At 49.0% G+C, this 25,344-nt stretch overlaps 9 protein-coding genes across 9 annotated transcripts; 4 read left to right on the top strand and 5 right to left on the bottom strand.

Annotated features, from left to right (window-relative positions):
• Window positions 1-240: 240 nt before the first annotated feature.
• AO090020000415 (succinate dehydrogenase [ubiquinone] flavoprotein subunit) lies at window positions 241-2,500 on the top strand (the record flags this gene model as incomplete). Its single annotated transcript, XM_001824685.3, has 6 exons — window positions 241-282; window positions 366-420; window positions 483-556; window positions 614-777; window positions 835-2,223; window positions 2,281-2,500. 6 exons carry the CDS (start codon window positions 241-243, stop codon window positions 2,498-2,500), a joined length of 1,944 nt encoding a protein of 647 aa, XP_001824737.1.
• Window positions 2,501-3,592: 1,092 nt separating this feature from the next.
• On the top strand, window positions 3,593-4,931 carry AO090020000416 (uncharacterized protein; the record flags this gene model as incomplete). The annotated part of the gene is made up of 2 exons (XM_023238012.1): window positions 3,593-4,163; window positions 4,255-4,931. The coding sequence occupies 2 exons, from the start codon at window positions 3,593-3,595 to the stop codon at window positions 4,929-4,931; spliced, it is 1,248 nt and encodes a 415-aa protein (XP_023092829.1).
• A 1,214-nt stretch (window positions 4,932-6,145) lies between these two features.
• On the top strand, window positions 6,146-6,796 carry AO090020000417 (uncharacterized protein; the record flags this gene model as incomplete). Its single annotated transcript, XM_023238011.1, has 1 exon — window positions 6,146-6,796. The coding sequence occupies one exon, from the start codon at window positions 6,146-6,148 to the stop codon at window positions 6,794-6,796; it is 651 nt and encodes a 216-aa protein (XP_023092830.1).
• Window positions 6,797-7,199: 403 nt separating this feature from the next.
• AO090020000418 (argininosuccinate lyase ARG4) lies at window positions 7,200-8,731 on the bottom strand (the record flags this gene model as incomplete). The annotated part of the gene is made up of 3 exons (XM_001824688.3): window positions 7,200-7,708; window positions 7,772-8,602; window positions 8,677-8,731. The coding sequence occupies 3 exons, from the start codon at window positions 8,729-8,731 to the stop codon at window positions 7,200-7,202; spliced, it is 1,395 nt and encodes a 464-aa protein (XP_001824740.1).
• Window positions 8,732-9,220: 489 nt separating this feature from the next.
• Window positions 9,221-9,634, bottom strand: AO090020000419 (uncharacterized protein; the record flags this gene model as incomplete). The annotated part of the gene is made up of 3 exons (XM_023238010.1): window positions 9,221-9,253; window positions 9,318-9,352; window positions 9,385-9,634. 3 exons carry the CDS (start codon window positions 9,632-9,634, stop codon window positions 9,221-9,223), a joined length of 318 nt encoding a protein of 105 aa, XP_023092831.1.
• A 1,855-nt stretch (window positions 9,635-11,489) lies between these two features.
• On the bottom strand, window positions 11,490-12,326 carry AO090020000420 (uncharacterized protein; the record flags this gene model as incomplete). Its single annotated transcript, XM_023238009.1, has 1 exon — window positions 11,490-12,326. One exon carries the CDS (start codon window positions 12,324-12,326, stop codon window positions 11,490-11,492), a length of 837 nt encoding a protein of 278 aa, XP_023092832.1.
• A 5,038-nt stretch (window positions 12,327-17,364) lies between these two features.
• Window positions 17,365-18,789, top strand: AO090020000422 (putative serine/threonine-protein phosphatase; the record flags this gene model as incomplete). The annotated part of the gene is made up of 3 exons (XM_023238008.1): window positions 17,365-17,917; window positions 17,998-18,523; window positions 18,588-18,789. The coding sequence occupies 3 exons, from the start codon at window positions 17,365-17,367 to the stop codon at window positions 18,787-18,789; spliced, it is 1,281 nt and encodes a 426-aa protein (XP_023092833.1).
• A 331-nt stretch (window positions 18,790-19,120) lies between these two features.
• AO090020000423 (uncharacterized protein) lies at window positions 19,121-22,732 on the bottom strand (the record flags this gene model as incomplete). Its single annotated transcript, XM_023238007.1, has 3 exons — window positions 19,121-20,567; window positions 20,639-21,237; window positions 22,670-22,732. The coding sequence occupies 3 exons, from the start codon at window positions 22,730-22,732 to the stop codon at window positions 19,121-19,123; spliced, it is 2,109 nt and encodes a 702-aa protein (XP_023092834.1).
• A 1,310-nt stretch (window positions 22,733-24,042) lies between these two features.
• AO090020000424 (uncharacterized protein) lies at window positions 24,043-24,936 on the bottom strand (the record flags this gene model as incomplete). Its single annotated transcript, XM_001824693.3, has 2 exons — window positions 24,043-24,728; window positions 24,804-24,936. The coding sequence occupies 2 exons, from the start codon at window positions 24,934-24,936 to the stop codon at window positions 24,043-24,045; spliced, it is 819 nt and encodes a 272-aa protein (XP_001824745.1).
• Window positions 24,937-25,344: the final 408 nt, after the last annotated feature.

Below are 25,344 nucleotides of genomic sequence, written 5' to 3'. Positions count from 1 at the left end.
GCAGTCTCGGCCCCGGTCCTCCCCGTCGGCAAGTGAGAAAAGGCTTATGTCAGCCAGGAATTCGGCCCAGCAGAACCGACGATCCAAAAGTGCAGCTTTGCGAGCACCACCACCACCGTTGACTTCAAGACTCTCCTCTCCCTATCTTTGTGCTGCTCTCTTCTCCCCCCTCCCCCCCTCTTAATTCCACTGTTTCTTCGGCTCATTAGAGAAGTGTTTCTTTTCTTTTGATCCGTCATCATGAGCTCCCTGAGCTTGCGGAGCCTAGCTCCCGCATCCAAGGTCAGTTAGCCGACGGTCTCTTCAGGACCCTTAAGCGCAATCGTTCCCTCTGTTTATATATACTGACGTAGCCGATTGCGCAGATTTCCCGTGCCTTGAGGGATCAGAGACGTCTTTTTTCCTCAACCCGGCCCGCAGGTACGCATTGGAGGTCGCGAAAATTGTCTATGCCTGCGTTTACTAACCCGTCCCTCCGCAAGCCCGGATTTTTGGCAGCAACCCATTGCGCGCTAGGGAAGCCACTGGCGCTATCGCCGAGAAGTACCCGATCATTGTAAGCCTATATAATACGACTACATCAGATGATTCGGGGCTCTGACTGTTTTGACAGGACCACGAGTACGATGCTGTCGTCGTCGGTGCTGGAGGTGCTGGTCTTCGTGCCGCCTTCGGTCTGGCGGAAGCCGGTTTTAACACTGCCTGTGTCTCGAAGCTCTTCCCTACAAGAAGTCACACTGTTGCTGCCCAGGGTGGTATCAACGCTGCTCTTGGAAAGTAGGTCATCCCTTGGCGAGCGTGTCAATAGCAGTGCGCTAAATTTATATACTACAGCATGCACGAGGATGACTGGAGATGGCACATGTACGATACCGTGAAGGGTTCTGACTGGCTCGGAGACCAGGATGCCATTCACTACATGACCAGAGAAGCCCCCGCTAGTGTTCGTGAGCTTGAGGGCTACGGATGCCCCTTCTCTCGTACCGAGGACGGCCGTATCTACCAGCGTGCCTTCGGTGGTCAGTCCAAGGAATTCGGAAAGGGCGGCCAGGCCTACCGTTGCTGTGCTGCCGCTGATCGTACTGGTCACGCTCTTCTTCACACTCTCTATGGACAGTCCCTGCGTCACAACACTAACTACTTCATCGAATACTTCGCCCTTGACCTGCTGATGGAGGATGGTGAGTGCCGCGGTATCATTGCCTACAACCAGGAGGATGGTACTCTGCACCGTTTCAAGGCCCACCACACCGTCCTGGCCACTGGTGGATACGGACGTGCCTACTTCAGCTGCACTTCTGCCCACACTTGCACTGGTGATGGTATGGCCATGGTTGCCCGTGCTGGTCTTCCCAACCAGGATCTCGAATTCGTTCAGTTCCATCCCACAGGTATCTACGGTGCTGGATGTCTGATCACCGAGGGTTCTCGTGGTGAGGGTGGTTACCTGCTCAACTCCGAGGGTGAGCGTTTCATGGAGCGTTACGCTCCTACCGCCAAGGATTTGGCTTCTCGTGATGTCGTTTCTCGCTCTATGACCCTGGAAATCCGCGAGGGCCGTGGTGTTGGTCCTGAGAAGGATCACATCTACCTTCAGCTGAGCCACTTGCCCGCTGAGCTCTTGCACGAGCGTCTGCCCGGTATCTCGGAAACCGCTTCCATCTTCGCTGGTGTCGACGTGACCAAGCAACCCATCCCCGTCTTGCCCACCGTCCACTACAACATGGGTGGTATCCCTACCAAGTACACTGGTGAAGTCCTGACTCAGGATGAGAACGGTGCCGACAAGGTTGTTCCTGGTCTGTACGCTTGCGGTGAAGCCGCCTGCGTGTCCGTCCACGGTGCCAACCGTCTTGGTGCCAACTCTCTTCTGGATTTGGTCGTTTTCGGTCGCGCTGTTTCTCACCGTGTCCGTGACATTGCCACCCCTGGCAAGCCTCACCGTGAGCTGAGCTCCGACGCTGGTGCTCAGTCCATCAAGGATCTCGACTTCGCTCGTACTGCGGACGGCCCCAAGTCCACTTTCGAAATCCGTAACGCTATGCAGAAGGCCATGCAGACTGACGTCAGCGTCTTCCGTACTCAGGAGAGTTTGGATGAGGGTGTCGCCAAGGTCACTGAGATTGACCAGTTGTACGACCAGGTCGGTACCAAGGACCGCAGCATGATCTGGAACTCTGACCTCGTGGAAACTCTTGAACTCCGCAACCTTTTGACCTGCGCGTATGTATCACCCTGAAGAGCTCCGGCAAACAATATAGCTGACCACAGATGATATAGCACCCAAACCGCTGTTGCCGCCGCTAACCGTAAGGAGTCTCGTGGTGCTCACGCCCGTGAGGACTACCCCGACCGTGATGACGAGAACTGGATGAAGCACACTCTCACGTGGCAGAAGAAGCCCCACGGCAAGATCGACCTGGGCTACCGTGCCGTCGAGCACAACACCCTGGATGAGAAGGAGTGCAAGCCGGTGCCACCCTTCAAGCGTGTCTACTAAGCGTGTCACGCCAAGTGTGATCCGACGAAGAGGTGTATTTCGAGGAGGAGGGGTCGTTTGAGTGGAGGAAAAATAGCGTCATGAAAACCTGGCAGTGTTTATTTCCCGTGTGTTTATATGTGTATATCCAATTTCCCAGGCGATGAGTTCGGTGTACTCACGTTGTATTGTTATTTTATAGCCCTTTCTTACCGATCATACAATTGGAGTTTTCTTTTGTGTTGCAAATATCGTTTTAAAGAATTGAAAGACATAGGTTAGAATGCCTCTAGGTCGATTAGGGTTGGCTCAATACCGTGACTTCCCAGACTATTTAAGTTTCCAGTGCAAGGCACTTTCAAACTGAACATATCGTCAATTTGGCTCAATCAACAATATGCCCAGGAGAACATTTGATTGACCAATTGATTATCCTGGTTCTTTGTTGGACCTGTGGACCCATAAGTTAAACGAAACAAAGAACACAGGAACAGCCACACCCGTATCTAACATAGAATTGAACGCTGACAAGTTAAACCAGCAAAAAGAGTTCCACTTCGGTTCTCAACAGTTCGAACTCTCTGTGAAACAAAGTCTTTGCGGCCCAAATGAACATACGGATCGATCCGATTTTGTCTATTTCAGGAGCTATAGTTCTACCCGAAGTCATCATCACAGCATTTTCGCAACATCCCCGAAGGGGAACGGCATCTATGTCTGGGAATTGAGCCTTGTGGACAGTCAGGTTTCTTACCTGTCCTACACATCCATGCCGAGGCCCTGCATGGATAGTAATCGCATTGGACCACATGGGTCTGCCAAGTCGCATAGCAAACAAAGGCGCAGAACCCTGCCCACTACGCACAATGTCTAGCCTTCTTAGCCTAGACAGTGTGGATATTATGGGTGCACATTGAGTGACTGTGACCCTAGGGGGCTCATCTCTTTTCGTGCCCGTGCCTTGGATAATAGACACCTGGTGCTCCCTAGAAGGCGAGTCGTCTGGCTCGCCTTGGGAAGCTCCTATTACGTTTGTTTTCTCATGTGCTTCTGGGTTCGGAAACCTTACGGACATATATCGCTTGCTTATATGGTCTTAATTCTATCTTCATTATGGGCCCCTGCTCCGGTAAGAAGCAGTGGTATGTCTGCTCTCAAGGCCCTTTCCAGGGATGTTGTTCCGTCGATCCATGTTCTGCTGGTGGTGTCTGTCCGGACGATGATGATGCGACAACAGTTACCTCTATAAGCACATCTACAAAGGTCCATACTGTGACACCCACAAAACCCGTCTCTTCGAAACAGTCCACCTTTGAGACCAGCACGACCACAACTAGTCGTCTTGAGACCAGCAATACTCCCGGGACCACCACCGCTTCCACAACCAGCACATCAAGTACCAGTACCGGCACCGGTACAAGCGTTGCCGACAATGTCAATGCCGATGCGGAAACCGGACATGGAACGCCTGTTGGGGCTATCGTCGGAGGAGTAATAGGGGGCATTGCATTTCTCATACTCCTTGCTATTGCCTTGTGTATCGCCTATCGCAGAGGCAAGAAGCGTGTAAGGCAATTCACCTTTCTTCGCAGCCCTCACACTGATATCTTCAAGGAGACCACATTTAATACCGACAACAAACCACCACAGAATGACACAACGACTACAGAACAAGTCACACACGGTACTCAAACAAAACTCCCTTCCCATCCCCCTCTACACGTAGTATCTTCACTAGTACCCTCACACACAGCAAACTAACAAACACCCACCAGCACCAACCAAAAAAGAAAAAGCCGAAACCAGCTCCCTCCTTACCCCAACCGACTACTCCACGAACGGAACCACCCCCATCTCACCAACCTCCACTGCTGCCGAACTAGACGCATTCCACCTCTACCCTCCCCAAAGCCCCTACACCCTATTCACTCACCCAAACGCCTCAACCCCCGAGCCCAGCGACACAGGAGTCTACACCCCCCGCGCCGAACTACCAGCCCAGCCCACCCGAGAACTCATTAACACCCCACACGACCAACGCCAGTCTTTGAATCAGTCGATCTCATCGCAGGGACCGACACACGCCGAACTGCCAGCCCAACCTTGCAGGGAGTTGATCAATGTTCCACATAGCCGACGTCAGCAACCTGCTACACTGCCGATGACAACGCCATGTGAACAGGTAGATGAGTGTGTGACGCGTGCAAACTCACCGCCGGTCGTTACCACCGATGGCGTGGTCTTGTCTGCGAATTTTGATACTTCTGCTTCTCCTGAGGCGGATGTCCTCTCTACTCATGGTCTGGCTAGTTCCCATGCTATGAGTTTTATGGATTATGATACTGCTAGGAGGTCGATGCTACCGGCGCATCGGCCGGAGTGGGTAGATAATCCTGGAGAGGGAGTGACTGACAAGTCGAAAGGAGAAAAGCATTCGAATAGGCCCGAATGATTGTATTAGTAATGATAGTGATGATTGGGCGATCTTGACCGCCGGGAGAGAAGTGGATCGAGGTTGGGATTGGATTCTTCATGGAATGCTTTACCTTTTCTACTAACTTTTTATTCCTCTATTTAGTTTCCTTTGTGTAGGGCTAGGTATGTTTTAATTTATTACGGGGTCTTTGACTTTGCGGGGTTTAGCTCAGCGTGTATGTAGCTATGATATCCATCAATATTTCTTTCATTTATTATATGGCGCTGGAGAGCAGAAAGATGAATATTTTGTTTTTCAGCTCGTCACTCGTCAGTATTCTCAAAGCCAGTCTATAGCCGATTTCACCCTAGTAGCTGGTTGCCTTTTGCTGACTATTCCTCCTTCTCACTGCCTTGTCAGCCAGATGTCTACGGTTAAACTCGGTTCTACTCTGGAATCACAATTCACTCGCATGATGCACTAGCATAGGCGCATATTCCTTGTGGGGCTGTGACGAACACAACACTAAAGTCGGTGGACGAAACGGTCCCAAGAAGTCACAAACATGAATGTCCCAATTGCTATGTCCAGGTCAGTTGCAGAGCGCATCAAAAGGGCATATATCCCCTCCATGGCTAGAAACCGAAAGGGCATGCTCGCAAGAATCTCCAGAGGCTAGAGCTGAATATATCCAAGCTACCCTGAGCGAACATCTCTGTTGCAGAAAATGTCGGTCAATTCTTTGGTTGAAGATGTGTCATTGAAACAGGTATCTTCTTGACCGCCATCTTTTTGCGGTGTCGGAAAGACCTATTCAAGGTATAAAGGTACGTTCTGAAGGCTTGGACACGTATTCTTTCTGTTGATTGGCAGAACGAGGAGATCTGCAAGGCTGCGATCTGTGTCTGGGTGGTAGATGGATTTGGGATGTTTCGTTTTGCAAAAGCATGTAAGCATATGTGATCGCGGCTACGCCGTACTGCTAAGAAGAGAGGCTATCACACGTAGGGGAACCTTGTAGCTCCACTAGGGAGCTACCTCAGCTGCCCCCAACTTGTATATAAAGACAGCAGCTAGCCCCCGGGCCTACAGAAGGTCGGCAACTCTCTACTTCTCATAGCATCCCGCTACTTGCAATCTCACATATATAAGGCCTCCTTACTTCAGGAGCGGAAAATAGCTCAGTACGTTCAGTCGATTTATTGCCCCTGTTTCGAATATCATAAACGCCTCCAAGAATATCAGGAAGGATGTTGGATACCTTCGAACCAGTTGTAAGATTTCTCGCACAGTACCAAGGTGGCGACTATGTGAAAGGATGGGCCGAACTGTGGGATAAGGGCGACTTGATTGACTGGGATAAAGGGTTTCCTAACCCAGCCTTAGAAGATACCCTTATCCAGCGCCGCTCGATCATCGGTGATCCTGTGGTCAAGGATGCTGGGGGAAGCCAGTATAGACGGAAGGCACTGGTTCCTGGATGCGGCCGAGGGGTTGATGTCCTTCTTCTGGCCAGCTTTGGCTATGACGCCTATGGCCTGGAGTATAGTCATTCTGCTGTCGAAACCTGCAAGAAGGAAGAATCCGAAAGAGGCGGTAGATATCCTATCAGAAATCTAGAATTCGGAAGAGGCAGCGTCACTTTTGTGCAGGGTGACTTCTTTGATGATGCTTGGTTGGACGCCCTGGGTTTACTGCCAAATGCCTTCGATCTGGTGTATGATCACTCGGTAAGTAGACCCGTGCGGCTATCAATTTGCACAATGTATTGTTGGAGGATGATTAGGGAATCAAGTTGTACTCACTCTGCGTTTGGCAGTTTTTCTGTGCCCTGGATCCATCGCTCCGCTCCAGATGGGCACTGCGACAAACTCAGCTTCTTGTCCCCAATGGCCATCTAGTCTGCCTCGAATATCCGAGGCACAGGAATACCTCGGAAATGGGGCCACCGTGGACTGCATCATCCGAGGATTACTGGAAGCACCTCACGCAGCCAGGAGAGGAAGTATTCAATTCCAAGAACAACCCGATTGATAGCGGGCTTGTACGAGTAGCACATTGGCAGCCGGACCGCACACATGAGAACGGAAAGGATGCCAGTGGTAATATTCAGGATCGCGTTGCCATCTGGTGTCGGAGCGACAAGGCTAGGAAAAGGGTTTGCAAAGACTGCTGAGCCTAAGCTGCGGTGCTGCCAAAATTCCAAGAAAGTATTGAAAATGTTATTTATATATTAAGATATGTATATACCAGATATCATCTCACTACTTTTTGTATGTCCCGAAATTGTAAATGACTGCGCACTCACAGTAGGCTCCTCAGAACAGAGGTCTGCTCCAAGACAGCCCGCCGACTGGTGCCGCCGACAGCATCCTTCAGCTCCACTGCACGCTCATAATCCAGACAGGTTTGCACATCTTCATCAAAGCGGGCATCAACTGTCTTCAGTTGCTCGAGGGACAGTGTATCCATGGGGACGCTGGTCTTCTCTGCCAGGGCGACAACACGGCCAGAGATGTGGTGACCCTCACGGAAGGGGACGCCCTTGCGGACTAGGTAGTCAGCAATTTCGGTAGCGAGCATTTCCGGGGCCAATGCAGCCGTCATCTTCTCGGGAATAACGGTAAGAGTCGAGAGCACTCCAGTTGCGATCTGGATGCTGTCGCTAACGGTTTTGATGTGATCGAGGAGGGGTTCAATGCTCTCCTGCAAATCCTTGTTGTAGGTAGTGGGAAGACCCTTGATCGTCATCATCAGACCGGCCATTTGGCCAAAGGCTCGACCGGCCTTTCCGCGCAGAAGCTCCAGGCTGTCTGTTTTCTGTCAGAGATGACTTCGTTTGTTGAGACATGAGGAACAAAGGGCATTGAACTCACCTGCGTTCTTCTTCTGAGGCATCAACGATGAACCAGTGGAGTAAGCATCAGACAAGCGAACAAAGCCGAATTCCAAGCTGCTGTAGATGATCAGATCCTCGGCCCAGCGAGAGATCTTGAGCATGAATGAGCTACCCCACTGCATGGTCTCCATGGCGAAGTCACGATCGGCGACAGTGTTCATCGAGTTGTACAGCAGACCCTCGAAACCCAGCTCCTTGGCCATTGACTCGCGGTCAATGTTGAAAGGGTTGCCCGCAAGAGCACCGGTACCAAGGGGACTACGGTTGACACGCTTGGTGACTTCACGCAGGCGCTGCAGCTCGCTGGCAAAAGCCGTAGCGTGCGACAAAATCCAGTGGCTCCACCGGACTGGCTGAGCCTTTTGCAAATGGGTATAACCTGGCATGAGGTAGTCGAGCTCGGCCTCTGCACGAGAGATCGAGACCTTAATGAGGTCGCACAGGATACTGTCCAGCCTGCGCAGCTCATCCCGCAACCACAACCGCATGTCAGTCGCAACTTGTTCGTTGCGGGACCGACCGGTGTGCAGCTTGCCTCCAATCTCCTTGCCAATGATTTCTGATAGTCGACGCTCATTTGCGGTGTGAATATCTTCGTCGTTCTCCTTGACGGCGAATGTATTGGTGCTCCATTCTTCGGCAATCTGCTTGAAGCCACGCTCAATCTCGGAGAACTCTTGCTGCGTGAGGATACCAGTCTTCACGTTAGCTCGAGCAAAAGCAATTGAGCCGGCAATGTCTTGTTTCCAGAAGATGCGGTCATAGGGCAGAGACTGGTTGTATTGAACCATGAGGGGGTCGAGGCCCTCTGAATAACACTAGGCATCAGTATCTCAAACCAAGGTACAGTGGGTAGATTTAATAGAGGACGGGTGTACTCACGGGTGAATCGACCTCCCCAGAGCATATTCTCAGCGACAGCCTTAGGACCGCTCATTTTGTATCTTGGGTAGAAGTTTGGGAAATTTGAAAGAAGAAGAGTTGCAATTGATGGAAGCGGGACTTTATCTCGGGAGTTCCTTTAGACGATGATTCATCCAATGATTCACAGCGGGGTTGCGACATCGGGGACCTAGTCCCTATCCGGTAAGGTGTGTGTGTGGGCTTGGCCCAAAGAGGATGTTGTGAGTCGAGTCATACAATCTCTGCATAGCGAAGAACAAACTATTTTCATCACTTTTCTGAATTTATGTTCTTCCTGGTATTTTTAAAGGTTTGAGTATTTCTACTAATATTGTGCTACATTATGTATTTTAGGAAATATGGGTTCTCCGCATATTTAACGCGATAGATATAATCTCACGGTGGGCCTGGTTGACAATGTCGCTATATATATATTCTGGTGTATGTCGCGGCCCGGTCACTGAAGACTCCTAGCATATCTACCCTACTCCAGCAAAACACCACTTTTATGATGCACTTAGCATCACGAAATAGCATATAATCTATGAGACATTATCTGTATGATAAGCGTAGTTCTTACTAGTACGGTCAGCATTCTACAATCAACCAAATCGACATACCCCAAGCAGTAAAACGCTCTGCACCGACGCACAATCTACATATCGTATTCCACTACAGTCCACGTACATGTCCATCCAATATCACCACCCAGCTTTTCCATCACCCGACGACTAGCGATATTGCTTTCTGACACATTGGCGTGGACCCAAGCCTCGCCCTCCTCTCCGCAGTGCCGCCAGATGCTACCCTCGGCCATCCCTCGTCGCATAGCCTCCTTGGAGACATGCAAAGCCAGTTCTTGACCTCGGTACTCTGGTTCAACATGCAGGGTTGCCAAGCTGCCATCAATACCCAGGAAGGCCCACGCGATGGGCATTTCTCCGAGTGGGGCCCGGTTACTTGAGTTTTCAACTGCATCTGAGCTGTCAGACAAATGTGGCTGGAGCTGAGTCTCGCGATCGGAGTAAATAGTCACTCCCGGGAGCTTGGTTAAGGTTCCACGTGAGCGTGGAACATTGGTGCGAAACCGTATCAGGTCGTATTGGTGTGGTTGAACCCCGATTCGGCCTTCTTTGTCGGTGAAGCGAAAGCCATCTGGAAGTGGGGCTAGAGCTCTGCCAGGGCTGTCAGAGCTGTCAGAGCTATCTATGACAAAATCTTGGCCCCTAAATAGGTACTTGACGTATGTATCGAAGCGGTGAACCCGAAGGCCTGGAACAGGGTCCGAATGAGTATAATCCCCCGAGGCTCTTAGTAAGAAAAATAGCCCCGTATGTAGATTGCCAATTAGGAAAGCCCGAGGGGGCGGCGCAGGGATCAACCCCGAGTGTTCGGATGCAGGATCCTGTCCCAGATTGTTGGGAAGAAGTGAAGATCCGGTAGATTGGATAGATGACAGGTAATCCGGTAGCAGGTATGTCTTGACATGGGATAGTAGAGCCAATAGTTGCGCACGAGCCAGCTCCAGCGACTCGCGGGAAGCTCGCAGAATCGAGACAAAGTCGCTTTCAAGGAGAGGAGACGTCGCCTGGGCTTCGAGGCTTGAGTAGATCACGACCTGTGTTTCGCGACCCGCGAAGAGATCCACATATGCAGCCAGCCACGGAGAGGTTGGCGCATCTGCCCCTGAGAACGTAGTCAGAATTTTAGCAGTAGAAGATGGATACGCTAGACCGTGCTGGAGGCGCCGTAGCAACGGGATCGAATAAGGTAACTGGGCCTTCAGCAAAGGAATTAGTGCGTGCGGATCATAGTTAACGATACGAGACGCCGAGGAAAGCCTTGGGGGATCCATCAGGGGCAGGATATGACAGCGGAGATATTATTAGCTTCAGGGAATTGTATTTCCGGGCCAAGCGACAGGCCCCATGCTTCAAGCCGTCAAAGCTCATTGCCGGAGTGCCCGGTTGATCCTTATAAACTGCATTGTAAGCGATTGTGCGAAGGACTGAGTCAATCAATTCACTGACTCAACGTTAGTGATGTTACTTTAAATGGTATAGTCAGGAAGGGAGTATTTGTCATGGCAGCCGAGATCATCAACTTGACAGCATCACCATGCTGAAAGCGGGAAGGCGTGGCTCCGGAGCTCCCGTCATGTCGGAGAGACCGAGTTGTGGCGGTGCGCAACTACGTACTTACACTAAGTATTTCGTTGTCTTCTCTGTAACCCCAGCTTAGTCTCGCGTTATGTTCCCTTCTTTCAATTGGACGCTAACCGAGAAATTATGGACACCCGTTGACACGTCAAATGTCAACTATAATAGATTGATTAATCTCAGGATTTACCAATATAAGGGCATTGTTGGGAAGATTTCAAATGCGCTAATGCACGTGTTTTTGGCCATGTGTCCCAACCGAGGTATCATGCTGAGAACAATCTAGAAAAACATCCATACAGGCGGGCGCATATGATAGATCTTTTTTTTTTTTTTTTTTTGGGAAAATACTATTCCAACCTACCAGTATCATTACCCTGGTCATCCTCACCAACGGAGTACAGAAGATCCCGAGGTTCCAGGATCCGAAGCGGCGCTAAAATGCATTCAATATAAATTAATTTCATACGCTAAAAATAAGCCTGATTTTAGACTGGTAATCAACACTAAAAAAAGAAAGAAAAAATTAAAATGAAAATGAAATTGGGGAAAGGTGATGATATGACAAAAGAAAATAAATGAAGGAGTGACAAATATCATCAGGTTCATAGCTCGTTGCTTCATTAGACCAGTTCACCATGGACTTCGCGATCCTACCATCCAATCTTCCATTGCTAGCCACTCACTCCACCGTGATTCGGCGATACGTAGTTCCTCCTCAGTAGCATCGCGAAGGGGCCTCAAAAATGGCGTCTGCTCATCGGGAAGCATGTCATATGCTGCCTTGGTGGATGTCCACCCTCCACTCTTGGCAGTAAACAAGTAATTGATCCGCTCCTGTTTGCAAACACACCCGACTCCAGCTTGCCAATCATCGCCAAAAAATGCCTGCAGGACTGATGGAGTATCATATCCAGTCACAATGAGACGTCGGATGAATGGCCTCAACGAAGGAGCATTGTAGGTTCCTTCCACTCCGGAGTCCATGTTATGGGGGGCTGGAAATCCGATGACTGGCACGGTAGATCGTTGATATGGAAGCCGAATGTTGACAAAAGCGGCCAATGATTGCACCTGAGGCGAGTGTTGTCCTTGATTGAGAAAATGTTGCATGCAGGCCCAATACCGGGGGTACCATTCATTGAGATCCACTTGAGAGAATTCCGCATCCACCGGAGGTTCTTCCGTGGGGGTGAGCATCCCCCGATTTGGGCTCATATCGTATTCACAAGGACTTTCGGAGACACAGACAGCAGGTGCTTGTCCATGTCCATTGAATTCGGAGTCTAGACCGATCGATTCTGCCAGGGAACCGGATCTTAGAGAAAGCCCATCATGAGAGTTGCGCAAGTCATTGGGGTCTTTCTTACTAGGGGAATGATAAGCGATAGATGCCAGGGGAGAGGACTCGTGTATTTCCATACATGGAGAACTTTCCCAGCAATCTCTTCCAGAACCCTGAACGTCCATTGTGATGGTTGGCTTGGAGCATGTACGGCAAGCTGCAGGAGGTTAAAGTATAAGACAGGCTTATGACGGGAGAGGCCAAAGCGTAATGAAGAAACAAAAGTCAATGGAGGATTATATTCAACTGTAGTCTGGGGTATCTGGAGAAGAGAGTAAAGGAGAGAGGAAATGGTGGAATTTATGTTTCATCGTCCATGTCGGTCAAAGGGAGAAGCACGGGCTCCCCGAAAGACAAATTCGGTGAATATGGAAAGGATAGAGTAGAGAACGACCCAAAATGGGTTCGTCTGTGGTATGAACATGGTCGTCATAAGCTTTAGCCCTGGCAGAGTGGAGCCCATATTGAGGATCTGAGGCTATCCCCCATCGTGCTATTGGAAAAAATGGGTCAAGCCACACATAGCTCTAGCCACATATGACAAGCCACCTCAGCCCTAGTACGTGGCTGAGTCGGTCTGGACGTGGCTGTGCACCGCTAGCTTTGCTAGTTCTTAACCGATGCGGAACCCCCTACCTGGCCCTAAGACGCTAAGGCCTCACTAACATACCAACCCGGGTGGTTTAGTCTCGATAGTGCTACCCCATGTAGTAAGCGGACCAATGTGAACACTGCGGTAGGCGATTCGTTATCGCTAGACTAATTGATTATTGAGCGCTCTGAACCCGGCGACCTGGAAACCCCGATGACACTAAGGAAAAGATTTGGAAGAGTTTTTCAACTAGTGAGGGTTGATCCTTGTCGATTCATCAACAATGCTCAGCAGCCTCTGCTAGTCAGGCCCAAAACAATGGTTACTAGGGCGGTCGTTACGAATGACATTGACAGTTTGACAATGGGACTCCATCCATGCGAGGTACGGACCAACGCTCCTACCCAATGTGGGATCGAGCGAAACGGAGTTCCTTGAGTGACAGTGTCAATAGTGGATGCCACAACCTGGGAGCAGATGTGACAGCTCCTCCGTGGGCATCCTCTGTTGTGCTGCAGCGGTCAGGAGTTGCTTGCTGTTGTGTCACCAACACATACGTACATACATGCTATCTCCACCCACACACACACATGGTGATCCTACATTGAGGTAACACAGGAGGTGATAGCGCGTGGGCACCACCCTGATTATCATATTTTGCTGAGGGACAGCATTTTGTACAACGTGGTGAGAGTGAACATGACCTCACTGGACGCAAGGGAGAGATTCAGTGAGAAGCGAAATGGAGTATGTCGGGCTGTCGATCAGGCCGCTGTTCGATTCGTGTCAGGATGAGACTAACCCGATTAGTATATCACTACTATTGGTGACCAAGTCAAGTGACTAACGAGAATGAGCTTAGCTGCTTGAAGGAGCCTGGAATTCCAGGAGGGAATCCCGATCTGGTTTAGTCCAATTCAGGGACCGAAGTCTGTGTACCTGACGGGTGGGTCGACCGAATGCGTCCGAGAGGTGTGAGTGGCCGGTCACAAGCGACCCTGTTCCCTGGGTTTGCACGACCACACGCTTTGTAGAGATACGAGGTCGGCTAAGGCCGCTAATAAGCACTACTGAGTTGGTAATTGATTGCGAATGTTTAGTATCATTCCCGACCATGATTGGTTCCCAACCCTTGCAAGTGGATCGCTTCCCCCATTTTTCATTAGCCATCTCGTGAACAGCCTACTGCACACTTCATGATGAGATCATGACTTTAATTTTCTTGATCTAATTTCTGAAATTCAAATCATTTAGTTCATTTGACCCATCATCAGCACGCTAATTCAGGATTGAAGATGGCGCTAATCAGGGAAAAAAAGAAATTTACCAATGGAAATCGGTAGTCTAGCCATGTCAATCGGTGGATTCGATGCCATGCACTCCAACAATCCCCACCCTTGTCAGTGCGTGGCTGACTGCCGCCACGATTGCAGTGCTCGTTATAAAGACTTCAAGGCTTCTCGCTCTGTTACCCATCACACTCGTCTCAAAGCTAAATCGACTCTGAAGATCCTAGATCAAGATCGATATCAAAGATAAAAAGATCACCACCCGTCCCTCAACAGACCATTGATCGTACTACATCTACACAAACTTACGGCCTCTCTCTTCCTTCCTAAACCTTCAACCAAGATGGGCTACAAGACCAACTATGAGCCTTACGTGAGTGCAACCTCCCCCCAGGACAATGATTCATGGGAAACAATATAACTAATGAGTCTCACCACAGAGGAGTCAAAGCCTGGATATGAGGCAAGAACTTTCGTCAGAGGAACTTCTCTATCCTTTGGGAGATCTTTATCCACATGTCGTGGCCCTTCAACTACAATCCGAGGACAACCCATGGTCCAAGAACTTCCCTGGCTATTCAGATGTCAGTTACTGGGCCGAAGTGTCTTCATCGCGGCCACCTTCGGAGACTTCTTCGAAGCACACAACATGCAGGTACAGCAGCGGTGAGTCTCCTCTCGTCCTCCAAATGTTACCTGTCACTTTTGCTAATCCTGATGAACTGCAGACTCCACAACCTCCAGATTTGTCACCCGCATCCGGCGACTTCTCAACCGAGATGAGTTGCGCCGACGCTCGAGAGCTTAAACTTGTTTTCACCGAAAGATCTCTTACCTCTCATTCGCCACTTCTCTTCACTGCATCGATGATCGATTCGACTTTCCTTACTTGCATGAATATTTTCTTTCTTTCTTTCTTTCTTTTTTTTTTTTTTTTCTCTTGAACCGCAGCAAGCGAATACCCTCCTGTCTAATGTTTCCTTTGTGATTTCGAAAGAATGCTGAGATCGCCGAAGATCTTGAACTCTAACTCACCGACTCTCTGTCTCTGTCTCTCTCTCTCCCCCCCGCCTCCTCTACCCCTCTCCATCTCCCTCACTCACACCACCTCTCTTTCCCTCTTGTTGATTTCCCTCAGGGTTCATACTCGTCCCTCTCCTCGTCTGATATGTAATCTTGTCTTTTCTTTTTCTTTCACAATTCGGATTAGCAAGGCGTTCACGGGCAAGCATACGCAGGGCGAAACAAAGGGCATCAATTATTATTATCAATTCAACGACTTAACAAATGGGTCGCCAATTCTGTGGTACCCGCAATTCATACATCATTCACTGTCTAGCTTCCCAGAGATAAAGGAAAAGTAAGGCAAAGGATAGATCGAAGCCGTACAATGACTCGCATCAATACAGTAATGTATAGCAGATATAATTAGATTCGAATCTTACCGGAACCCTGTCTATTTAGAATTCTGTTTGTATGGATGGCCTTGTCTTCCTGTCCAAGAGGTATATCAACACTGTACATACCAAAATACAGTCTAAATTGAACAACCATACAGTCTGAATCCCACAGTGTGAAGCTACAATATTAGTACTAGTACACTACAACAAAAGGTATGGAGCAAACCCCCCGCAGGCCTATAGTAGCAACCACAAACCCCTCCATTCACCAATCCAGCTATCAGATCCCGCAACCTAAACAATACAAATCACCCCGAACGACTACCCCACCTCTCCTATTTCGGGTCTCGATAAATCATGACATGAGCTGTGGAGATCTCCAACTCCGCCAATATACGCTTAACCTCTTCGACCACCGGACGCCAGTCTCGTCGATGTTCACTCTTCACCGATATCAGCACTGTTGGCCGGCTATTGTCAGGTGACTGCTTATCGCTGATTCGGTAACAGCCTACGGCGAGAAATCCGGCTCTATCCACGCGCTTTGTGATTGTGTTTACAACGTCCTTGTTTTTGTGGTATAATTCGTCTGTCTCCTTGCAGAGGAATATATGGGGGCGCCATGCGTCATAGATAGTGGGGAAGTCGTAGTCCTGGCCCGGAGGTTCGGTTGAGGACGCGGGTGTTGAGGTGGGGTTTGGGTTGGTTGAGGGTTGCTCCATTGCAACAACTAGCTAGATTCGTGGGTGGTGCTGGATTTCTAGGTGTTAGTTTTGTACATTCAGGACTAGGTAATGAGTCAAACAAGGGAGGAAATGATACTCTCTGTCTTCACAGAAAAAAAAAAAAAAAAAAAGAAAAAGAAAAAGAAAAAGAACAAGGAATATACACCTGAGGACTTACCTGTAGCATGAGAGACTCAGTTATAGCAGTCTGTATTGCTTAGGCGTACGGCAGAGTATATCGAGATCTGGTATGCTTCATAGCGAGCCAACAACTTTGAGGGGACGAGTGCCTTTATAGATGGGCTCATAATGCTGCAATGTTTCTCTGTTGAGCGTTCTTATTCTTGAGCTATTCTTGAAAGAAAAAGAATCAAATAAATTTTTGACAGTGAATAAAGCAAGCTTTGTCTGCCTTCAGTGAATAAGAATAGTCTAAGTATGATCATGGTGCCAGTGTTTGTTTCAGGAAACATGGTTTACAGCTGACTAAGAATAAGTCAGAGATGAGGAAATGCATATTCGTACCTCGTAAAAGACGTGACACAACTTCAATTAACAGTAACAGGTCCCTTCCTACTTTATGAACTAGATGGCAACGGGACACGGTTATCCACTCTTCAGGGTCTATAGAAGATGTCTCAGAAAGACCGATAGTTAAAAGGGGAGCAATGCCAAGTAGCCCCTGAAGAAAGTAATAAGGTGATACAGAAAGTTCCAGAGGTTAAATTAGACCAGCACAAACAATCAAATATGAGGTTATTATAACTCTCCATGTATTTACTTGGATAGTTCTATCTATGATAATGGGAGGATTATATAATCTATATTTAGAGAGCACTAACCAAACCGGGACTAACGCAAAGTTTAATGGGGAAAGATTCGCTGGCCTCCGAGATCCAGGTTTCTTATCCATGATTATGCTAACTGGTTTAAGCCATAAAGCCTCGGATGGATACAAAGATTGCCGCCTTATCACATCCAAGCCACCCCAGAAGGCACACGAGCTCAATCTCCTGATATACAGGACATGGTCACTGTCCCTGTACAGTGAAGCACCATCCCGACCAAGGGCGATCTACATCATCAAAAAAACGAACCCACCCGAATCCGACCGCATCCCCTAGAACCCGCTACTCCGGGAGCCTAAAACCAGAACCATGGCAAGATATTCCAACATCGACGACCTCGATTATGCCGACGACTCTTCAGACGACGGTCTACATTCATTCAACGATAACAACAACAGCGCCTCCTCCTACCGTCTTACTAAATACGCCCGCCCGTTAATCGACTACGTCCGAAACGAGTGGCAGAGCAATCCCAAATATGCCTCCCTTCCCACAACAAACAGCGACACCTCTGACTACCCGCGCTGGGTCCAGATGCTCGGCTCGATCGTAACAGCACCCCGCTTCCGCCGGTACGTCCTTGTTTATACGACAGTTCTGGTCTCGTGCTGGCTCGGGTGGAAGTTCGTCGTGTCGCCGCGGCTGGAGGAACATGCGGCGATTCTGCACGCGCTGGATCCGCAGGTGAAGGAGGAAGTGGGCGGGTGGTTTGGGGCGAATGCGTTACCCAGATTCGATATTATCGTTCAGTTGAGGACGCTGGAGCCGTCGTTGTTGCCGGGGGAGGTGACATCGGAGTCCGATGAGCATGGTGGAAGGAGGTTGATTTTTATCGGTGATGTGCATGGTTGCAAGGATGAGTGTGCGTACAATGCCTACAATACCCCTACACCATAACTCCGCTCACCGGGTACTAACCTTATATATCTCGGGAATCTACAGTGGAAAGACTCCTAGAAGAAACATCCTTCAACCCAGACACCGACCATCTCATTTTCACCGGCGACATGATCAACAAGGGCCCCGACAGCCTGGGCGTCGTCGACCTAGCCCGCGAATACTCAGCCTCATGTGTCCGTGGCGACCACGAAGACAGGGTTCTCAGCCTCCGCCACAACATGATCGCCGCCAACACCATGAACGACGAATTCCTCGACGACGCAAACATGCACAGGGGCCAGTACACGAAAGAGCGCCAATTGGCGCGACAGCTGAGCGAAGAGCAAGCTGATTGGCTCGATACTTGTCCGGTCGTTCTGAACGTAGGCCAGATCAAAGATATGGGACAGGTTGTTGTGGCCCATGCGGGGCTGGTTCCGGGGGTGGATCTTGATAAGCAAGATCCGTATAGTGTTATGAATATGTTGACTGTTGATTTGGATACGCATGTGCCGAGTTCGTCGAGGAAAGGCATAAAGTGGACCAAGGTGAGTTACACCCTCTGTTTCTTGCGTGTATGCAATCGTCGGTACTGTTCAGGGCTAATGAATATACCAGTTGTTCAACAAACACCAGTCACTTCTCTCTGATAGTCTCCATGAGACCTTCGAAAACCCCGAGTCGATGCTCACGACCGTCATCTACGGCCACGATTCCAAGTCGTCGCTTTCTCTCAAGACCTACACTAAGGGTATAGATACCGGCTGCTTCAAAGGCGGGAAACTAACGGCACTGGTCGTTGGGGACGGTGGAAAGCAAAAGACCGTGCAGGTGAGATGTAACAACCACACTTAAATAGTAGGAGGTCAGCGTGAACCTTCTCTTGGTTTTGGTTTCTAGATTTGCGTTTCCGTTCTCCGCTGGCATGGGGAAAGCGTGTGATTTTGAATACAAAGCATGCTTGGTGTTACGGCGCTTCATGATGAAATTGGGTCACTTTTAGGGCATTGTCATGTGTTGATGGACTTAAGGATACTTGTACAACCTATACACTAAGTATATACCAGTCCGCTATAGATAGCTCACCTCAGTGAACATCGCCTATGCGGGCCATGACAGTAATATATACATTCTATATATACGAAATAATATGAGAGAGTCCTGTAAAAGAAAACCCAAGACTTTCTCAGGGATGCCCGGAATTATTCCACACCCCATCGGCCTCCCAAACAACCGGCTTCGTAAAATCCTCATACCAGAGCCCACCAAGGGCATTCATCTTGACATAACCGAACCGGAAATACTCCGGCTCATCCGCCTTAAGCCGCGTCCAATTGAAGGATTCCACAGATCCATTATCTGACTTGAAAGCCTGAAACCGTTCAACATCATTCACCAAAACGCTGATCCCGTCAGCATCCTCGGCGACATCCGGAAACTTGAATACAATGTTCTGGGCCGAAGGGACGAACGGAGCCCCGATTACAGGGAGGATACTTCCAAGCTCCGCACCGTTGAGCAGAGCAGCTGCTGTTTGAAGGATGCTGTCGAAGCCCCATCTTGCGATGCCGTTGATGAACAGGCCGACCAGGAGACCTTGGTACATGAGACTGGGCCTGGTTTGGATGGTTGTCCCGGGGAGGAAGAGGAGACTGAGGATGTAGTGGTGGATTCGGAGGTTCATGTTTGGTACAACGAGAAGGGCGACAATGCCGCAGACCATGATGCCGTATATAGACAGCATTTTTGGGAGTCTGCCCTCGTTGCGGAAGGCGAGGGCTTGGGTTAACACGATGGCGATCAGAAGAACGACGATGATGACCAGCGCGGGGATGGCGCCTGGTTGTTGTTGGATATCGTGGGGCGTCAGACGGGAGATGGGGATCTTGTCGAATGTGTCGGTGTTGAGGGCTCCCACCCAACAGGGTCCCAGCCAGAGGACGGTCTTGTCCCAGTGGGCGTCCAGGTCTTTCAGCGTGTGCCGGATGCAGAAATAGTACAGTGCGAATCCGACAAAGGCACAGGGGAGAAATCGGCCAAGTGCGGTGGATACCACCTCGTAGAAATCTGGGGAGTAAGGTGGATCAGACGAAAGAGCTACTTGGAAGTAGACGATGAAGTATATAGAAGCGTAGAACGCCGCAGGCGACGTGGTGAATAGTGATAGTATAGCAGTGACTATCAGGGAGAAGGTGAACAACGGCCATCGAAGATCCTGGCAGCTTACGCTGCTCTCGTCGGAAAACTCTCCGCTTCCAAAGGTGAAAGAGAGTGGGAAGTTAGATGGGAAGCCTATGCTTGAGATTCCGTTCTTCTCGATGGATACAAAGCCGGAGTACTCGCCCGTCCGACGGAGAATGCCACAACCACCCTTCTGGTCGCTGATGAGCCCAGCGTGCAGGGCTGCAGGGCAGATCGCAGAGTCCCCACGATAAATACCGTAGTTGTTACTTTCAGAGCTCTCCGTACCACCTCCGATAACGAGATTCTTGTAATTTATCTCCTCCGGGCCTACATAGTAAGGTTCAAGCACGATCGTGGAGGCACAACCTGCAGGGCAGCGGAATGCAAACCCTCCTTTATCAAAGGGACGACAATCATCGCCATTGATCCCGCAACTAGTAGCGTTCGACCTGCCACGATAAGTAGATGAGTACACATGATAAGGCTCGGACCAGGAAGAAATCAGTCGACGTTACCATACCACAGTCCGCCATAACATGGGAGTTTTACAGGTTTTCCATAGCCCGGAATCTCCTGGGCTGAAATAGAATAATGCAAAGTTTCTATAAACACAGCGCCCCAAACACCCAGGCAAAGTACAAGGAGCCAGACTTTAGCGCTCTTGCTAGGAAAGTAGCGCTCCACGAGCCGACCAGGAGCGGTTTGCCATCGGCGCAGCCAAGGGTTGATCAGATACTTGCGCGGCGGCGATGGTCCTTTAATCCATGTATAGATCCTAGAGAGAGAGCACGAGAATTGACCCGATTCTTGATCAGGGCGCAAACGTGGGGTTGAGGTTGGCAGTAGCGGCTCATTGGTGCCATGAAAATCATCGGTACCCTGAAAATGGTTGTCGGCGTGTACCGAGTCAGTACTTGGCCTCGTGACGATCACGAATGGGTTGTTTCCTGAGGAATCCTCATGGGCCAGAATATGCATCGGATACGCCTCCGCGTCCGGGAGTTTCTTTTCAGGGGAAGAGGACCTGGACCTGGATCCCCTTCTAGGTGTTTGGTCCGAATGCATTTTTGGCAACATAAGCCATGGATGAGTGGAAAGTGAACCGCGGGAGAGAGACTCCTGAAAGGAATATCAATTCAGCCCCTTTAAATGAACTTAGTCATCGAATCACTCAACGTGGCTTCAACTCCTCCACGAGTTGGACTTGAGTATAGGAATTTCCCTGGAGACTTTTAGATGAATGTCTCAATCGTCAAAGGGAAGGTGGCAGCTTATTGGTTTTTTAGGTTTAAATTTAGCCCGCGATCCATCCTTAGTAGCAGCTGGAGTCACGCTCGCTTTCCAGACTGCAACCGCGACCGAAACATCTTAGACACCTGATAAACAAGGCAATCATGTACAACACACATTAGATACAAAACCAAAGTAGACTTGAATTATCAACTAAAGATTAAAGATCAGGGTCTAAACGTAATGAGCGATATAGTTTGCCACCAACATGCCACATGAGCTCATCAACACGCCGACGGGGTATCTGTATTAGTATTAATTGTAATAAAAAAGAGTCATTAGGTCGTTTCCCGTGTCAATGGTCATGCATCCCGCTGATGGCGAGCCATGAACATCCAGCAGAACTTGACGCGACTATAACAAGTGGCGGCGCTGTATTGCACCAATACTGAATCACGACGCAGAATATCGTGTCAGGATTGGGGTATAAAGAGTGTCGTGTGGGTTGATAGATGTCTCTCTTTGAATCACCGGTCTGATTCTCGCTGATAGCCGGCCATACCCGGGGCTAGTCGGCAGCCGAGAAAACCAGACAAGATCGTAAAGCATAGCGTTTCAAATTTAAACAGCGGACCGCCTAAAGAAGCCACGGCGATTGCTACTAGATAAAAATCAGCATCACGTATATGGCCAGGAACCATGATAGAAAACTTACACTGCGTCACTGGTAGTACCACGGACCCGGAAGGTGAACCAGATACCCTAAGCACAGACTCAATCAGTATACGAGATTACATCCATAGATGCGGAGGTGAGTACGGACCACAAGCGCCGAAACAAGCCAGACGCAGGCAGAGATGAAGCTGAATGCCTCTGCGGCTTTCCACCGACCACACACGTCGTTATGAACGATACCGCCCCATGCCCAGATACTTCCGCAGTTAAATTTGTGGATAGCGTCAACGAGGATACCGAAGGCAGCAAACCAAGCGAGAGAGATAATGACATCAACTGTGAGAATATATCAGCTATTGATCTCAACTTTTTTTACGCCATAGCACGGAGAAGACGTACAGGGCCACGAAAAGAAGCCGGATGAGAAAGGTATCAGCCATATCAGGCCCAGTAGAATGGATAAACCGGCAATTACTTCGGTATAGATCCATCGTGCTTGAGGCCAAGCCTCAAGGTCGTCCAACGAACCAAGGTAGTAACCGATGATACCGGCGACGATCTGGAGCAATGTTAATTTTTATTTTCTCTTCTTCTGTCTTTTCCCACTCATAATCGCTTCTTCTGTGGAGGTGTATAGAGAACGTACCGCACCGCAGATGATTTCTACCACGCGGAGAACAATCGACACGAGACGTGAGACGACAGGCATGATGACAGTGTAATGTGTGAGTCTCGAGTAGCGGTGTGAATGGTGAGGACAAAGATGCAGGTACGAAACAAGGGTGCCTAATAAGGACGTATGCGGAGTGTAAGTCTGATATCACACTGTACTTAGTAGTCTGCGAGGAGAATGGTATAAATATGAGAGATCGGCTGCAAGAAGCGAGTAGGGTGGAGGAAGTAACCAGTTTAAATACGAGCTTCCCGCCAGACCAGGAAGATCTGCAGCAACTTTTTTCTTCATCGTTTTTCTTTTTTCTTGGTCCTTACTCTAGCGAGTTAATGAAGTTAATTTCTTTTGATCGTCACTCCAGCGAGATGACATAGTTTCTTTCCGATGATTGGCTAATGAGAACGGCTCGTGTTCTGCCCAACGTAGGTAGTCTAGGCTCCAGATTATCTTTTCCACTTATTCCATTTGTTGAGCGGTGGACAACGAGACATTTGAGTATGCTTGAGGTTGCACAATATACTCTGACATCACAGTTTACAGGTCTCAAATGTGGCGCAATATACCACCTCTATTAGGGCGATAACAACCGTTAGATTCACCTCAAATTTTTTTCAATTTCCGTACCTTCAGAAAGCAAGGGAACAACTTCGGAAATCCCAGAAAATCATTACCCTTAAAAAGTTAGTTGGTAGTAAAATCAACAGAGCTAACTGTAAACTAGGGCTGAAAAGGTACTCCACCATGTCCATCACTAGGCAGAAAACAGCATGTAAACCATACCGCAGCTATCCACTTTATCCACTATCCATCGCACTCTATATCTAGTCTATGCCTGGAAAGGTTCAATAGCTCCATATTCTTACCATGGAAAGGTATTCACATAGAGGCGCAAGTTCTGCAATATGTTGTTTTCTCGGGATCTTTTCCCTAATTTTCTTCCTTCGCTTATTTACTTTCGCTCTTGTAAATACAAGAACATACAAGTGACGAGCAAATAAACGAAGCCTGAAGATTGTGGCTGAAGTGACGTCATGTGCAGTATGGTAGCCTGAAGATCATCTGACCGCCACATTGTCATGGGTCCTATCAATTAGTTCAATTTTTCCCTCTCTTTTCCCTCTGTTTTTCAGTTTCCACTTCAATCAAGCCATCATTTACTAAAGTTCTAGTTCCTAACCTATTTTTTCCAGAATACGCGATGAATAATAGCATGTGGCATGATACAATTACATTGATTATCTCATATCAATAGTCAAGAGTAGTAATACAGTCTGACGCCCGCATCAACACATAACGAGTATAGAACCCAGTAGCAGAAAAACCAGATAGACATCAAAGAAAGGCAATCAGAGATTTTTTCTCCCTTCCAAATGCCACTCCATCACCGTCCGGAATACCCCCTTAGCCCCACTCTCAACCACATCTCCATGGCAGGGAATCAACCGATTAAAATCCCACTTATCAATGCGGCGTACTGATTCATTAAAAGCCTTCCGGTCACCACTCGACAGTATATACCACACAAACCTCTTCTGCCATGTCGCAGGCGCGTTAGTCGAGAGCAACGGGCTGATAATCTTGGTAAGGAGTCCCGAAGTGGCGCTTTCACCCGTCTTCGAATACTGCTCCCTTGCGGGGAGATTAAATAAGAGATCCGCCTCGATGAGCGTGCGCGATCGCTTATGCAGAAACACGAGCTCCCGTGACGGATGTCCGTACACGTATTCGGTCTCAAACTCTGAGTCAAACTCTTCGGAGATTTTCTGCTGGCCGTGGTTCTCTTTGCGGAACACGTGTTGGAACGGTGTATCCTTGTATTCGGGGTTGGATTGCCGCTTCTCGTAGAGACCTTCGGGTGCGATGATTTCGGCGTCCGGGTACGCCTCTTTCCACGATGTAATATTGATATGGTGCTCGAGGTCCAGCGCTGCGATATACTTGAGATGACCGCCTAGACTTGAGATGGCCTCGCGGACTTCTGGTGTGAGGGAAACTGGGGAAAACACTGCTATAGCGCCGGATGCCAGCTTCACTGTCGGAGGTTGTTAGATTTCTTTTGCGCAAGCTTCGCCGGTTGAGGATCGATTTTTGGGCTATGGATATGTACCTAGGGTTCCTCGTCCGCCAAACTTTAAACGTCCAAACCTCGCGAATGGCAAGCTCATTGTAATCACGTCCGAAGTCACATTGCGAATTACCATCACCTCGGATGGGTTCTTGGGGAAGAGTTGCGGAGCCATGATTGAGGGCGTACTTATTCGTGCGACTATTTTCCGGTGGTGATTGTCGCGATGGGGAGTTGAAATACTTATTGGGACTCTGGCTACTTCGTACTGATAAGTTGTTCGTGGGCTCACATGCTCTGGGATGTTCGTTCAGTAATCAATTAATTAAGCACAGGAATCTGGACTTGTGGCTGAAACAGTATGACAGCGGAGTGTGACGTCAACGTAGCGCGGGCCTACGGTCTAGAACGCTGTGCATCTATAAGCCAACAGACTGGCTTCTATTTTGCTTTGCTAAGCTACCTTACGGAGTATAACTTATTTCAAATTATAAATGTTTATGTAATTCCAAGTGTACATTGTTGATTGGAAACACGTGCACTCAGGCGCAGATCTACGTTACGAACCATGTGCAAGTCATAA

This window comes from Aspergillus oryzae, chromosome 6 (genome assembly GCF_000184455.2).
Source record: "Aspergillus oryzae RIB40 DNA, chromosome 6".
Taxonomy (NCBI): Eukaryota; Fungi; Ascomycota; class Eurotiomycetes; order Eurotiales; family Aspergillaceae; genus Aspergillus; species Aspergillus oryzae.
Note: the sequence above shows the minus strand (reverse complement) of the source record. Positions and strands in the feature narration are given on the sequence as shown.